Below are 17,337 nucleotides of genomic sequence, written 5' to 3'. Positions count from 1 at the left end.
ATGATAGAGGGGTAATTGATGGAGAATATAAAATTGAATGGGATCGAGGATGCATCTAGAGGAGTCATGCTGGCAACGAGAAAGGACACGTCTCCATGTGAGACAAGGGGGAAGGAGGAAATAGTGACGGAAGATATCTGAATAAAGTGAGAAGACGAGGGGAAAGGGGGAGCTCTTGACAAAATGCCTCAATTTTCTTCGTGAAACGTGAGACAAGCGTGTTCCACATTTGAGGTTTCCACCTGAACTATTGAGATATTCACATTCTGGCTTTCCCAAATGCTTCATGCCCTCTGACGGGAAGTGCTAAAGAATTTGACTGCTATAACTCTCAAAAGTATGAATTCTTAGACATGTTCTAGGTAACATACAACATCGCAAATGTTTTTTAAGCCTGTATTGTAGCAAAGCAGTAGACTAGGACAAAGAGGGTAGAAAAAAATTAAAACAGTCCCTGTCCTTATGGAGCTTACACTCTAGTAGGGAGCTGATACCAACATAGATGCTTTATAAAATTCTACCCAAGGGATGAGGACAACATACTGTTGCATAATAAATTTATTAGCGTGTTACAAAACAAAGTGTTACCTGAGATCAAAAGAGTCAAGAACAATGTTACAACCAGGAAGCAACTGGGAAGACTTCTTGAAAAGTTGGCATTTGAGTTAAGTTTTAGGTTTTGGCTTTTGTTTTTTGGGGGTGGTTGGTTTTTTCTTTTAGAGGGGTTTTTTGGATAAGGCATAAGTCCTGTCCTCATGGACCATGGACCTAATACTATCAATCTAAACACATTTATTAAGTGCGTACTATGTGCCAGGCATTGGATATAAGTGAAAATCAGGAAACAATTCCTGATCACATGGAATTTACCTTCCAAAAGGAGAGACTATAAATATATGCAAATGCATACAAAATACTAAAAAATAAGGGAGTTTGGAGGGCATTAGCAGTTGGAAGGGATGAAGAAAAGCTTCATGCAGAAGATTACACTGGAGCTGCACATTAAGAGAGGACTTTGTAAAGTCAAGGTAAGGAGGAAGTGTATTCCAAGCAGAGGACGGCCAGGAGTACAATGGTACAGAGACAAAATTTGGGGCACCATGTGTGAGGTACATAAAGAAGGCCAATCTGGCTGGATTGCAGAGTGTGGAGGAATAATATTGGTCCAAAGAAGCTGGAAAGATAGAAAGGGATAAAAGTACGTAAAAAGGAACAAAGCACAGTGTTATATATGATGTGCCAGGGCAGGTTCTTACCATTCAGTAGTCAGGCAAAGCTTTGTGAAGGAGGTGGCATTTGAGTTGAGTGGAGTAGCATAGTACATTGGCTAGTTAGGTTTTAAAGGATGGGTAGAAATTCAGCAGACTGAAAGAAAGAGACAAAGATGTGAAGAAAAAGACAAAGGGGAGACCATTAGGGCTGATAGTATTACAGTTTGGCCAAAGCCTACAATGCATGAAGAAAAGTAATATGAGATGAGGCTGGAAGCACAGGAAGATCCCAGACCAAGGAGGGCTGACTACTAACCCAAACAGAAAGAATGGCAAACCACTATATTTGTTGTGTCCTTATGGGTAACCTCCCAACAAAGACTGCATAATTTTGTTTCCCTTAGAGCTCAAATGTAGGTGCACATAACCCTGATAAAGAGGACACAAAAGAGGAAACTTCAGAAAGAAAATGTTTGCATAATGATTTATGTTTTAAGATAGTTCAATCCTCCTTCAAACATTAGTGCCCTGAAAGCTACTGCAGGTTTAAGGTACAATTAAGGTCAGTCTCTATTCAAAACTCGGGTCAAGATTTTGTTCCTTTCTCTTTCTCTCCCTCTCTCTCTCCCTCTCCCTTTCTCTCCTCCTCCTCCCCCTCCCCCTCCTCCTCTTCCTTCTCCCCTTCCTCCTCCTCCTCCTTCCCCACTCTCCCTTCCTCCCTTCTTTCTTTTCTTTTCTTCTTTCCTTCCTTCACACATTAGTTCAGAGTAAAAAACATTTAAAAGTCAAGCAAGATAAAAAACATGGGTAATCTCCCATGTAATTCACATAATGTAGGTATACTCTCCCATCATTCCCGCATCACCAGTGGATGGGACATATATGACCAGGGAGCATAGCATGCATGGGAGAGGACTCAGGCACAGGGAGTGTGGGAAGTCATGTGAAGTTACACTGCTAAGATTAGAACTCCTCTCTGTCTCAACAGGTTAATATTTAGCTTAATATTTCCTTCTGTGTGCTAAAAACTACTGTAATCCTCTGCCAAGGTGCTCCTAGCTGCTATCTACTCATTCTCAATTAAGTTATATCTGTTCTTTAGCTTCTCTCCCATATGGGAGGGACCGCAGCTCTCTTAGCCTCAAGAGCTTTTTCAGCATAGTCAGAGACACAGCAGTATCCATGCCAAAACCCTTTCCCTCTAAGCTCCACAGTAGAAATACTACATGTCTAGTAATGTGTTCATCAAATTCTAGGGAGGGTATTATTTGAATCACGTTGAATGAACTGATATCTTCATCTACCACCAAGAAAAACAAAATTTATATCTCTTCCAAAAAATGAGGAAAGGCATAACTGGTTACCCATAGTGTTGATACCTGGAACGACTGTCTTATTAGGACTCCATCAAATGAATGAGAAAATCTTAGGATAAATCTCATTTCTAAAGCAATTTGAGATTTTTTTTTAATCCCTACTACAACCCTACAGGATTGGAAGTAAAAGTATGTTGTCCTCATTTTACAGAGGAGGAAGCTAAGGCTCAAAGAGACAAAACCAGCAAGTGTCAGAGCTAGGGATTCAAATCACAGTTGGACTATTGTAATAGCCTTCTGGTTGTACTCCCTGCCTCCAGTCTCCCCCACTCCAGTCCATCCTCCACTCAGCTATCAAAGTGATCTTCCCAAAGCCCAAATTTAACCATGTTACCATCTTTCTCTCATTCCATCACTGGCTCCTTGTCACTTCCATGATCAAATCGAAAATCCTTCCCCCTCCCCACTGCTGACCTTTCCAGTCTTCTTACACCTTACCCTCCCCACCTAGGTACAATGAGGTGACATTGTCCTCCCTGCTGTTCCTTACAAAAGCCTGTCATTGATGCCTGTCATTTTCACTGTCTATCCCCCATGCCTGGAATTCTCTCCCTTCTCATTTCTGCCCCCTTGTTTGCCTGACTTCCTTCAAACCCCAGCTTAAATTCCACCTTCTACACGAAACCTTTCCAGATCCCCCTCAATACAAGTGCCTTCCCTCCGTTGATTATCTCTAATTTATCCTGCACATATTTTGTACAAAGTTTTTATTTTGTCTCTCCCATTAGACTGTGAGCTACTTGAGAGCAGGGACTGCTTTTGCCTTCCTTTGTATCCTCAGTGCTTAAAAATTTCTAGCATACAGTAGGCGCTTAATAAATGCTTATTGCCTGTTAACTGCCAGACTGATTCCTGACTCCAAAACTAATACCCTTCCACAGCTGTCTCAAAGAAGACTGGGAGAGGGGTGAAGAATGGGTTTTAATTAAGAGTGATTATTATAACCCATGTTTTTATCTGTCATTCTCATGCCAAATTCTGATGGCTACAGATAGCTCTGTGTATATGTAAATAAATCCTTTAGTATATTGGTCATTTCCTTGGCATGGATACTTCTCTATAGCTATATCTCACAACCCTCTCCACACCTCAGCCTGTGATTTTTGTTCATCTATTTCGATAAATGTGAATGTAAGTTTGCCCTGTGTGTGGAAAGCTTTCCTCTTGGATTTTTACTATCTGAGAGATTCTACTCAGCCTATAAAAAGCATTCATTAAGCAAACTGACTGTAGCCATGGACCATCTCTAATGACTTGAAATTTAATTAATCGAAAACAAGTATTTATGAACCATCAGTACAAAAATGCAAAGTCCTGAGCATGGTTTCAAAAAGTCAACTACAAATGGAGGGGATGGGGAAGAAATTGTTAAGGAGCAGTTCATGTGAAAAGAACCCAAGCTGGAGTACAGCAAGTGTTTAGCAGATTACAATAAGTCAAGGTGTAAAGTAGCAGTTGAGAAAAGCTAATGAGAGCTTAAGCTGAAGTGATAGAAGAACAACAAGGTGAGACTCCTGCTTTTCTCTGTCCTGGTCAGTCCATATCGGCAGTATTATGGATGGCTCTAGGCACCACATTTTAAGAAGGACAATGACAAACTTGAGTGCAGTCCAGAGGAAAATGATCAAGATAGTGAGGGGACTTGAGACTATACCTACTATCAAAAGGGTACTAGGAAAATGTAACTTTCTGGAGAGAAGGCGGTTTTATTTTCTTCTTTGTATCGCTAGCACCTAGCATAGTGCTTTGCACATAGTAGGCACTTAATAAACGTTTGCCGAATTTAGCTGATTGGTTATAGAAATTGGAGCAGATTGGCCTGAAGAAGGGAAGACAGGAGGTAGGGGATATTGTTTAGTCATTTCAGTTGTGTACAACTCTTTGTGACCCCATTTAGGGTTTTCTTGGCAAAGATAATGGAGTGGTTTGTCATTTCCTTCTCTAGCTTGTTTTACAGATGAGCAAATGAGACAAACAGGGTTAAGTGACTTGCCCAGCTTCACACAGCTAGTAAGCTTCTGAGGCTGGATTTGAACTCAGGTCTTCCTGACTAGGCCTGGTGCTCTATGCGCTGGATTGGGGTGGGGGGAGGAGGAGGGCAGGGATAAGTGAGGGAGGAAAAGGGCAGTGGTGGAGATAGCTATCATTGACTGTTTGAAGGGTTATCATGTGGAGTAAAGGTCAGAGTTAAACTGCTTTGTAGCAGAAGAAAAAGTGATATAAATTGGGGAACTCAGAAAGAGGTAGATTGCAAGTCAATGAATACAAGGAAATTTTTCCTAACAATTAGAGCTGTCCAGAAATAGAACAGGCTGCCTCAGGAAGAAGTCAGTACCACCAGAAGTCCTTAGGCAAAGCTGGATAAGCACTTGTCAGAGATGCTGCAGAAAGTATTCATGCTTCAAATAAGGATTGGCCTAGATGGCCTCTGGAGTCCCTGTGATAGACAGCATTCTGCACCACACATCAGAGAGGATCACAGAACATTAGAGCTAGGAGAAGCTTTGAAGACCATTCAGTCTAGCCCCCTTATTTGTCTCATAAGGCCTACAGAACATAAGAACTTGTATAAAATGCTCTAGGATTTGCAGTTTTCTCTTCGTACATGCAAACATATATATGTATGTGTATACATGTGCGCGCGCGCGCACACACACACACACACACACACACACAAAATCTGATTTAATCCTCACAATTCTGAGGTAGGTATCATTCCGACAGGAAACTAAGAAGTTAAGTGACTTGCCCAGGGTCACATAACTGCCGTGTGTGTGTGTGTGTGTGTGTGTGTGTATATGTCAGTGTGACCTTCCTGATGTGAAAAAAGAAAAAAAAAATCTTTGCTTTCACAGAGTATTTGTCTATGAATTTTTTTTGTAATCTTTGAAAATTGGTCTTGTATGAGGAGTCAGTTCATCAATTCAAATCAAATTAAATAATTTATGTAAAGGGCTTTGTAACCATTAAACACTATATTAAAGCTAAGATGATGATGATGGTGATTACTATAATTGTTTCATGCAAGTATGTCTTGCCTCTTCAATGAAACTGTAAATTTCTTGAGGCCAGGGACCCACACTTATACCACCATCACCACTACATAACACTTTCCAAAAAAATAATGTTTGAGTAGGACTTTCAAGGATGAATAAAATAGGATAGAAGGGAAGGGGGAAAGTAAGAAAAGAGATAAGAAACAAGATCAATCAATCAATAAACATTTATTAAGTGTCTACTATGGGCTGGCACTGTGCTGAGCACTGGGGACACAACAAGAGGCAAAAGACAATCCCTGCCTTCAAGAAGCTTACAATTTAATGGGAGAAACAACTTGCATGCTATAACAACAATGCTGCTTGCAGCTGCTGTGGCTGTGTACGGCCAATAACACCAGCACACAGGAGGGCTGCTAACACAGTATCTTTGATCTGCTTTTCTAAGGAAAGCAACTTTAAGGGGTTTACAATCTCACTTTAATCAAACATACGTATATCATTCAGTTAGTTTAGGGGAAAAAGTCAGCACCCTGAAATTCAGAGCAAACACAAACAGAAATTACAAGCATACATTATATAAACAGAGCAAATAAACACAAATCAAAGACAGGGCTGTCTGACCAAAACATTACTTACATACTTACCAGAGAGAGAAGCACCAACAACTGGGTTTTTCGAAGTCAGGGAGCTCCTTAACAGCTACCCAGAGTCTTGTCTGGTCAAATCACATGATACTCTTCCAAGGTGAGCCCCAAACAAAATGCTAACCTCAGAGTATATATACCCTTCTTCAGGGTCAGAGTGCTTCACACCTCTCGAGGGTTTCATATCTCTTGAGGGTTTTACACCTCTCATGACCTAACTAGCAAAAGGGTATGGGTCTTTCTACAAACAAAGGCAAGACTCAATCAAAGGCACTTGATTGCCCCAGTGCTAAGAAGCACTCCAAACAAAAGACAACAAAAACTCCCACTTTGCTTGTTCTTACACAAACATACATACGTACTTATATATATGTTATGTAAGCTATGAACATGATAAATAGGAAATAACAGTGAGAAGGCACTGGAATTAAAATGTTTGGAGAAGTCTTCTTGTAGAAGGTAGGTTTTTGGTTGAGACTGGAAGGAAGCCAACGAGGTCAGTAGTCTGAGCAGAGGGAGAGCATTCCAGGCATGAGAGATAACCTGACAAAATGCCCAGAGCTAAGAGATGGAACATCTTGTTTGTGGAAAAACCAGGAGGCCAGTATCATTGGATCAAAGAGAATATGTAGGAGAGTAAAGTGCAAGAAGACTGGAAAGGTAGAGGTAGCTAGGTTATGAAGCGTTTTTGTATTCGATCTTGGAGGCAATATGAAGCCACTAGAGTGTATTGAATGGGAAGGAGGAGGAGGGCAACACGACTGGATCTGTCCTTTAAGAAAATCACATTAGTGGCTGAACGGAGGACAGATTGGAGTAGGGAGAGACAAGGCAGGAGACCCACCTGCAGGCTATTACAGTAATCCAGGTATGCAGTGGTGAGAGCCTGCACCAGAATGGTGGCCGTGTCAGAGGAGAAAAGGGGACATATTGGAGAGATGTTGCAAAGGTGAAATCAACAGACCTTAGCAACAACAGCTTAGATATGGGGGATGAGGAAACCAGGATGACTCTTACATTGTGAGCCTGAGGATGGTGTTGCCCTCTGTAGTAACAGGAAGAATAGGAGGAAGAGTTTAGGAAGAAAGACAATGAGTTCCATTTTGGACATACTGAGTTTAAGATCTACTGGACACTCAGTTTGAGCCACTGGAAAGGCAGCTGGAGATGTGAAACTGGAGATCAGCAGAGAAATTGGTGCAGAATAGGTAGATTTGAGAGTCATCGGTACAGAGATGGTAAGGAGAAAAGAAGAGGGCCCAGGACAGAACTTTAAGGGACACCTACTGTTAGACAGCAGGATCTGGAATAGGATCCTGCAAAGGAGACAGAGAGGGACCAGTCAGATAAGTAGGAGGAGAACCAGGAGAGGGTAGTGAAAACCCAGAGAGAAGACAGTACCAAGGAGAAGATGATCAAAGGCAGGAGAGGTCAAGAAGAATGAGGATAGAGAAAAGGTCATTGGATTTGGCAACTAAGAGATCATCAGTAACTTTGAAGAGAGCAGTTTCAGTGAAATGATAAGGTCAGATGCCAGAATACAAAGAGTTGATAAGAGAGTGAGAGAAGAAATACTGGAGGCCCCGACTATAGTTGGATTTTTGGAGGAGTTTAGCTATAAAGGGCAGAAGAGATATAAAATGATAGATAATGGGGATGGATCAAGTGAAGACTTTTTCAGGATGGGGGAGACACAGGCATGTTTGTAGGTAGTAAGAATGAGCCAGTACACAGGGAGAAATTAAAAATAAGTGATAGGATAGGGATGACAGTGGAGACAATCTGTTGGAGGAGACTGGGTGGCATGGGATCATTTCAAGAAGTAGATGCGTTAGACTTGATAAACAGTAAGGCTGCTTCATCATGTAGGATGGGGTGAAGGAGTTCATGGAGAGGCATCTAAGTGATAGGAGATGAGGAAGAGGGGAGTAGAGAGAGTTCTCTGAGAATGTCTTCAATTTTATCTGCAAAACATGAGGGAAGGTTCTCAGCTGAGATGGTAAGCGGAGGGGGAGCCATGGGATATTTGAGGATGGGTGAAAAGTTTTGGAAAAGCCACTGTGAAGAGTGGGATAGTGTTTTAACAATCCAGCTAGCAGCTTCTGTGGAGGTGTAAGATCTACCCACAGCCAGCACCCAGAAAGCTGCCAGCACGCTGGGAAAGCACAGGTTCTTTTGATCTGCTTTAATAGGGAAAGCAAGGTGAAGGGGTTGACAAGTTTACTTTAATCCAGCATACAGACAGCATTCACTTAGTTCAGGGGAAAAATCCAGCACCCTGAACTTCTGAACAAAATACAAATTACAAACATCAACAGACAGACCCAATACAGATTCATCGTTACCAACATCTAGGTTCAGCCCGGGAGCTCAGAACAAGGGCTAGCCCAGAGTCACACTGGCCACCACTGCTGCAGGCAGAGCTCCCAAGAACAGACAGCCAACCCCTGGTTTTTATATCTTTTTCAGCATCAGGGTGAATCACACATGCAACTCACCCACGTGACCTAGAATCGTCACAGAGAGGCAGACTTAAACCCACGTGGTCTAAAAGCCTCTGCTCTCCCAGACATGTAAACTAGGCCCTCCCTGGAGTTAGCCCCACCTTGGGCCCCACCTTAGTTGCCAATCCACACCCACTAAGGTTTTACACCTAATAAGGGTTTAGGCCTGGGGCTTAGCACCTAGTAAGGTTCAATCAAAGACACTGAATTAATCAAAGGAAACAAAGGCCAAACTCTTCAAGGGCACTTGTTGAACTAAGTGCTAAGGAGCCCATTTTGATTACCAACACACTCCACCCCTTGTTCTAGGATACATAATCTAATCAGTCATGTATCCTAGAACACACATTGTGATCCAATTATGAAGGAAACTAAAACATACCATTCACAATAAAGCAAAACATATCATTCAGTGACATTCCCAAATATTGGTTTACAATTCAAATGTGACCCACCCCTAGGTCCCAACAAGATAATCTCTTCAATCAATCATTCCCAAAATACTTGTTAACAATTCAAATGTCCACCCCTAGATCTTTGTATCAAAGACACTGAATTAATCAAAGGAAACAAAGGCCAAACCCTTCAAGGGCTCTTGTTGAACTAAGTGCTAAGGAGGCCATTTTGATTACCAACACAGATAGTGAGTTGATAAGGGAGGTACAATAGGATTGCTTAAAAACCATAAAGGCCCACTTAAGGTTGTGTAACAAGTTTGTAGCAGATCTAGTCAGAACAACTGCATGATTTTCACCACTTTCAATCAACAATACTCATGTAGGAACAAAGGCCACATATAGTGGGAGTGATTTAAGGCTGAGGGTTGGCTGGGCATAATCAGCGACATGATAAGGGGGCTAGGGATTCAAGAAAGGAGGACATTGTAGAGTTGATTTGGTTCACCAATGGGGTCAAAATGGGAAAAGAGGAAAGAGTGGTTTATGCAAGGGAGACAAGCCTGGGAGAGAACCAAGGGGTCAAGAGACTAGAGGTCACCATGTTGAAGAATAGGGTTTTGTAAGGGATGACAGAAAGAGAGGTGAAAAGCCAATAGATTATAGTTGAATAAGGGGATTTCAGAATTCTTGAACATAGAGGTGGTACATTTGTGGGTGAGATCAAGGGTATGACCATCCCTTGTGTGTGGCTGAGGTGGGGTTGAAAAGTAAGCCATGGTAGATGCATAGAGGACCTAATCAGGTATGGTACTTCAGGGAGAGTCAATATGTATGTATACAGGAGCTCCCTAGTGTGAGGGCAGGAGTTGGAGAAGACAGAATTGTGAGCCACATATCAAACTCTTTGAAAAAGGAAGAGGAGTGACCTAGGGGACCTAGTAGACAGCAGCTACCAGAGTTTTGATTGCATGGTAGATATGAAGCATGAATCTCAAAGAGGAGTGATTATGGAGCAATGGAGGTTGGGCAAGAACCTGGAACTGGTGATGAGGACTAAAGTATATTCCAATGCTCTCACCTCAATCAGTGAGCCAAGGAGAATGAGTGAAGGTACAGTGAGTATTGGAAAGTGTGGCCAGGGAGGTTGCATCATCAGATGGAAGTCAGGTTTTAGTAAGAACTAGTAGATGAAAGGAGTAGGAGGGGAAAAGATGAAAGGAAGTCTATTGCCTATGGAACAAGCATTTCAGTGAGCACAGTGGATGGTCTGGGTGGTATTTTGTTGAAACTTTGGAGTCGAGTGTTGAGGGGCATAGACATGAGGAATCAGGTGGTGGAGGGGTGGGGTAGAGAATGGTGTTTGGAGGATGACATACCGGGGTTCAGAGTCACTGGGACATGAAGGGTATGACTAAGTATGGGAAAGTTCATCATTCAGTGGAAGGTCCCACTCTTCTTCAAGGTAGAGATCGAGGTGGAGGCAAATGCAACATGAGATGGGAGGCACATGGTCAGATGAGAGGCCATGCTTCACAAGCCCTTTTCCATGCTAAGACTGGAGATTAGGCAGGACAAGGACACAGCTGGAGATGGAAACTGAGTCTACACAGCAGGAGAAAGAAGTCCCATTCCCCACCAGCTTTCCTTTTATTTTCCTCAAACGACAGGTGCAGTAGGAGATGGAAGGCCTGAAGTCAGAAGGTGGATTGCTTCTCTTTTCACATATGGAGATTCTCTATGTCACAGCTGGCAGATTGGGCTGGCAGTAGGAGATGGTAGTTGTCTTGTGCTGGATGGGAAGTCACTGCTTTCAGGTAGATGGAAGATACCCTGACAGTTCACTTAGAGCCTTCCCTCAGGTGACATACCTCATCAAGCAAGATTTGGAAGATCCAAGGTGCTCCAGAGGGTGGTCTGAGGTCATCTCAATTGAGGATGCTGGCTATGAGGTGGCAGTAGGAAGTAGATTAAATTTAGCTAAGCAAGACCAGGGTTATAAACTACAGGATACTAGGAAGGTACACCAGGGCTTAATACCAGGAAACTGGGCATCTGGAAGTGGAGTTGGACCCAAAGGAAACAGTGGAAAACAATGGTTTCATGCCAGCTGACCTAGGTTTGGATCTCAGGTCCTTTATGCATAACCTATGTGAACATGGGCAAATTTTTAACCTCTCTAACCTGAATTCAGGTTCTTCATCTATAAAAGGAAGGACCAGACCATCTCTAATAATCATAATCATAGCTCTCATTTATATAGTATTCCAAATTACAGATAGGCCTGTACTGATAAATGTTTTAACAACTGATTCTTTGGAGGAAAAAGATGTGCACCTCACAGTTTTAAATTTCACCTGCATTATTAACATTTTCTGCATCATGAGAATCAACTAAAGTAACAATTATTTTCTCTATGCTAAACATTTAACAATAGAGCTGGCTGCTTCCATCTGATTCCAACCCACCCCTGCCAGAATGCTTTCGTCACTGGGAGGTAGTGGTGGGAGGATAATTACCTTCATCTTATGTATGAAGAACAGGAGGTCTTTGGAGTGGGGAAATAAGATTATTAAGTGTCTGGGGCAGGTTTTGAATTCAGGTCTCCCAAGTTTTCTGTCTCTATGATCTTTTCCCATACTATGTTCTATTTAACTTAAGATGCCCTCGAGGTGAACACAAATTCGTCCTGGTCTTGCTTGGCGTCTGCATTTTCCTTCGTGGTAAACAGCAAGCAAGAAAACCACGTGGTTCCCAACTGGACGGGGACATAACTTTCCCCCAAGAGCTCTGCAATTTCTGAATTAACCAGCAGAGGGCTGTCTGTTCCACACACCGCTCCCCAGCCCAGCTTCTTTAAGGAAGTTCGGCCCTTGTCCGTTTCATTTCCTGCGTTTCTGAACAGGCGTGTGGTAGGAAAGCTCAGAGCGGCAAGGTCTTCGCTCCACGCCTGCGCAGTCAAGTAACAAATATGGCTGCCAGCCGGCTGGCTTCGGGAACGGCAGCCGCTTTTGCTGGGCTGCGCAGGCGGTAGGTGATGCTCTCGAAACCTGCGGGCGGGGGACGGGAGAACGTGAGGCTGAAACAGCTCTGGGGGCTTCCCTCTTTCCACCACGGCCAGCTTAGGGGCCGGAGTCAGCCGTTTCTCCTAGTGACACATCCTCGAGTTTACCCTTTCTTCCTGGGGGGCGGGGTGAATGGGACCCCAGCGCGGCCCCCTCTTCCCCCTTGCTCCTCCTCCTCCCCCAGCGGATGTGGCGTCCTCGAGGGGCGGGGCCGCTTCGGCCTCTCCTTGCTCCAGCCAGAGCATCACGTGTCCCCGGGCCCTCCTCCGCGGTGTTCTCTTCCGTTGTTCTCCCCGGAAACTGGGACACCCTGACCTTCAGTGCCGCCCCTTTGCCGACCCTGGGGAATATCAGCGCAGGGGGCCTCGGAACCTAAGATGCTAGAGCAAGAGAGAACCTAGTAGGGCATAAGAGCATCTGGAAAGGGCCTTAGAGTATAAATTATAGCCAGGCAGGAAGCGGGTCTGCTTAGGATGCAAAATTGTAGAGATGGAAGGGTCTTTGGAACAAATAGAATATTAAATTGGAAGGAACCCTGGAACATGAATGGCACAGAATGTCAGAGGCAGGAGAGACCTTCCATATAGTGGGACAGATAATATCAAAGAGCTGGTACCTTGAAATCGAGATTCTATAATGTTGGACCAGCCAATGCAATTGCGATCCAGGCCGGAAGGGACTTTAAAACGGAGATTTCAGCACTAGAAAGAACGATAGTGATAGAATTCCTTAAAACAGGATTTCAGAGCTGAAAGGGAATTTAGTTTCCGCTTTTCACAGGTAAAAATAGTCTCTCCCTCCAGCACTTCTGTTTAAACTTATTCTTGATGTTTCTCACCCCTGCCCCTTATAAGTTATTTGTATCCCTATCACCATGTATCTATTTTTATATTCCTATATACGTACAGGTCACCCCCAATAGAATGTGACCCGCTCAAGCAGCAAGGTGGCACAGTGTACAAAATACTGGTACAAGAGTCAGGAGGACCTGAGTGCAAATGTGGCCTGAAGCACTCAGTAGCTGTGTGACCCCTGGGCAAGTCACTGAACAACCTCTGTTTGGCTTAGTTTCCTCATCTGTAAAATGGGAATTATAAGAATCAAATGAGATTATATTGGTAAAGAGCCTGGCATATAGTAAGCGCTAGGTAAACGTTAGCCGCTATTATTATTGTGAGCCAAACTAAGTAGTCACTTAGTAAAAACACTGGTGGATTGATATCTCCCCCTCATTCTGCCCCTTCCTTCCCCCAGATTAGATTGTGTCAGCATCACTAGCATGGTGCCTTGGCAGGTAGACAATAAATCTTTCTAAAATATTGGTGGACCCCAAGTCAGCTTGGATTTATCAAACATTACTATGAGGAAAAAAAGAGTGTAATGATAGTTCATTTGTATAATAACAGTGCTTTATAGTTCATTATATGCATGACTTCATTTGAGCCGTATAGAAATTCTGCAAAGTCGCTAGTACTGGTTACAGATGAGAAGACCTAGACTCAGAAACAGCAAAGATGATCACCCAGTAAATAACGGAGCTGGGTCTTCAGACACCAAAGCTACTATATTTTTGCTGCCGTGTCACCTTATGACTCAAGTAAAGGGAAGTCCCGACCCAGGAAAAGCTTAACTTGGGGAGAAAAGACTTAGACATGGTAGACAATTTTTTTTTAATTAGAAAATTGTATAGGATGTTGTTTAATTTAGTGCAAATTTATGTGTCTTGCCACTCTTTCCCACCATTTATACTTAATCGTATTATGGAAGAAGAAACGGAGGCCTAGAAATTCATTAAACTTTTTAAAAGATTTAGTAACTACTCTGTAGTACCTCTTCAAAAGCCTGGTTCTGATGCTTCATCATGTCATGGAGATAACCCTGGGCTCATCAGAGTATAAGCTCTGGCAGGTTCTATCAGGTTGTAAAGGCTTTGAGAACAGACCCAAGGCTGGTACAAATGAATGAAAAAACATTTATCAAATGCTAACTCTATGCCAGGTACTAGGGATAGTGAAAGGGAGGGTCAGGGGAGAGAATAAGCATAAATATGGCCCAACTATGTGCAAAAGTGAGATAGTCTTTGCCCTCAAGGAACTTATATTCTAATGAGGGAGAGACAATACCTATAGGTACCTGTAGGGAAGTCGTGGCCAAGGAAGGGAATTTTGGTCTGGGGTGTCAGAGGAATTGTGAATGGAACCAAAGGGCAGTAGGTTATCTTTCCTTTTCCACTAGTTGTGGTTTTATTGATTTGACTCTATCTGTTGTCCAAAGCATAGGGCTTAGCTAAGTTTGGAAAGGCTCATCAACAGGTTGAGTGCAGGGCCATAGATTTTTCAGCCATTGAAACTTTTGAGATCCCTCTATGAAATAGTAATCATTTATTAAGTACACAGTATGTGTCAGGCACTGTACTGAGCACAGGGGATACAAAGTTAAAAGACAGCCCCTGTCCTCGAGGAGCTCACTGTCTAATTATAGGGGATTTGTGTTTTTCCTCTGGGGAATGAGAATCCACATTAACAAAGTCATGGATTCTTAAATTATTGCAGTATGTGCAAGGTGCTTTGACAAGATTAAATAATCTGTCACACATCACACAGATATTTAATGCTTGACGTTGTGCTAGCAGCCAGATTTCCTTATGCCTTGCTCAGCATTTATTTCTATGACAGCGTTGATGCCACATGCACTCTTTTTCCATCCTCTTTCTCAGTTCCCCCCTGTTCCCGAGCTTCCTAATGACCCCCCACAAACGTTTACATGGGTAGCAGTTAGATTCCTTTATTACCCAACCAGTTTAGCTATTAGTGGTAGAGAAGAACAAAGACGGCTGGTGAGATTCTTCTTTGACCTCTCATTGTTGCTGCATATCTTTGGGTGCTCAGGAATTTAATGCCAGAACTGCTCAAGAAGTGTAAGTTTATCACAGGCATCACTATTCTAAATAATAATGATAGCTAACATTTACATAGCACTTACTGTGCACTTAGCACTTTATAATTTTCTCGTTTGATCCTCCCAACAGCCCCAGGAGGATAGATGCTATTGTTCTCTTTTTATAGACGAGGAAACTGAGGCAAAGATTAAGTGACTTGCCCAGGGTCATATAGCCCGTAAGTGTCTGAGACTGGATTTGAACGCAGATCTTCCTGACTCCAGGTCTGGCCCTCTGTGGTGCTTGAGATGAAGTCTTGAAAGGAATAGGAATTCAAAGAGGTGGAGGGAAGAAGGGAGTGCTTTCCAGGTATAGAAGACAGTGTTGGATATGGGGAACAAAAAGAAGGCTGGAATGTCTGGAACGCAGAGTGAAGGAAGGGGAGTGTAACCTTTAACAAGGTTGGAGAGGTTGATAGATCAGGGCCTGGTTGTAAAAGGCATTTAAAGCCAGCCAGGTGAGTGACCCTGGCTTCCCAAAGTCTATGTCAGTCAGAACACAAGCTGAAACAAACCTTACCAAGCCCAAAAGGTTTGAATACATATATAGTGATGCATTAGGTGTGTATCTTCTAAGGACTCGGCCAGGTAAGATTGAAGAGTTTGGTCACCAGATGGGTACAGGTTGATGGATTTTTCAGCCATAGCAACTTTCAAAGAATCTGCCTTGCTGTTTTGGATTATCGACATCAACAAAACCACTGATAGTGAAGTGCTGAATTAAGCACGTGCTCCACTAATGGGCGGGGAAGTGACTGAGGGAAAGAAACTCAACTTTGAGCTTGACCCTCTTATGATAGATTAGAGAATTCAAAGCAAGTCTTCCTGATTTTCCTCCTCATGGCATCCCCTATATAACAGCGCAGGGGATATTTTTGATCAGTTCACATTAGTGAATTTGTGAAATAACCTGTGAGTCATTTATTGTATTTAATACAAGATCTATGAAAAGTTAAATTTTATCTGATAGCCCTTGTCATTCCATACTCTGATTCTTGAGTCTGTTATATTGGGGAGCAGGAGGGAGGGACCTGGGCTAATGGCATGGTTGAAGAGGAAAAGATAAATAGCTTCTGTAGAAGGAAGCATGAATTTTAACTCTAAGAAGACACTACATAGTCTAGACATATATACATATATATACATACATATACACACAGTATGTATTTGTTGCCTTTTTTATCCTGTAGTTGGGGATATTGCCCTTAGAAAAATCGTGTTGTATACTGCTACTTTGGTAATCAGAGTCCTTTGAGCTCCCAGTCATCAATTATTACTTCTAGTCTACTGATGATGGGATATGCATCTCATTTAGAGTTATACCTGTTTGTGAGTTGTATAAATGTTCAGCATGCCTAGTCACTGGAATTACTATCTAATATTCAGATGGATCTGTGATTTCCTTGCAGCACTACAGATCACAACCCATCCGTGCCTTCCCGTCTTTCACGACTCTTGCTCTTCTCCTCCCGTAAGTTCAACACAAGGGTCTACCCAAGGAGCCTTGCTCCTTGTTTCCTGACATGAGGGTTAACAGTAGAGCACTTTTGACTGTCTGCCTGTCATCCCTAGTCCATATGACCACTTCATCTTCTTTTTCTGTCGTACTGTTTCTTGATGAGACCTTTATGCCTCTTCTTCAGAGGTCCCCATGGGTTCTATGTTTGAGACTGTTCACACCCTGAGCCTCTCCATCGCTCTCTTTGTGAAAGTTGTTTTTAACTTTTTGAGGATTTGTATTTCGTGTCTCTGCTATACACTAGTAGAAAGATGCTATTAAAAAGATGGGCCTTAATAGTAGATCAGTGTCCCACGACGGCTTATATGTGAATTCCATTGAATATGAGATAAAAATAATAAAACAAAGACAAAGAAACAACATAGCGACTGAGGAGCAAGAGGAACAAGCCAAAAATTTTCCTGGGTTATAAAAAGAAACATTACTGCTTTGGCAATTACTGAACAAGGCAGCCAGAAAGTGCATTACATTTATACAGCCTTTATTGATTAATGAAAGTGTTTCATTCCTTTCCACACTTTCGTGGCTTATTTGTATACTGCAAGTATATAAAATAGATCCAAATATAATGAAAATGCTAAAAATTTCTCCAATAAGTTGCTAAGGTAATCGTTGTCTGCATGGAAAACATTCACTATATAACATATGCCACCAATACAACAAAATAATAAATGATATAAAAAAAAA

At 42.5% G+C, this 17,337-nt stretch overlaps 1 protein-coding gene across 3 annotated transcripts in view; it reads left to right on the top strand.

Annotated features, from left to right (window-relative positions):
• Positions 1–12,016: 12,016 nt before the first annotated feature.
• The window catches only part of NFU1 (NFU1 iron-sulfur cluster scaffold), a 49,297-nt gene continuing 43,976 nt past the window's right edge, over positions 12,017–17,337 (top strand). The window contains exons 1-2 of one of the 3 annotated variants that reach the window (XM_036748204.1): positions 12,017–12,159; positions 16,541–16,602. In XM_036748204.1, the coding sequence (XP_036604099.1) occupies positions 12,101–12,159; positions 16,541–16,602 (121 nt within the window). In that variant the 5' untranslated portion in view covers positions 12,017–12,100. The remainder of the gene's footprint in view (positions 12,160–16,540; positions 16,603–17,337) is intronic. The other 2 variants (XM_036748206.1, XM_036748205.1) reach the window with 2 other exon arrangements.

Source organism: Trichosurus vulpecula, chromosome 3, assembly GCF_011100635.1.
Source record: "Trichosurus vulpecula isolate mTriVul1 chromosome 3, mTriVul1.pri, whole genome shotgun sequence".
NCBI classification, from domain to species: domain Eukaryota; kingdom Metazoa; phylum Chordata; class Mammalia; order Diprotodontia; family Phalangeridae; genus Trichosurus; species Trichosurus vulpecula.
Note: the sequence above shows the minus strand (reverse complement) of the source record. Positions and strands in the feature narration are given on the sequence as shown.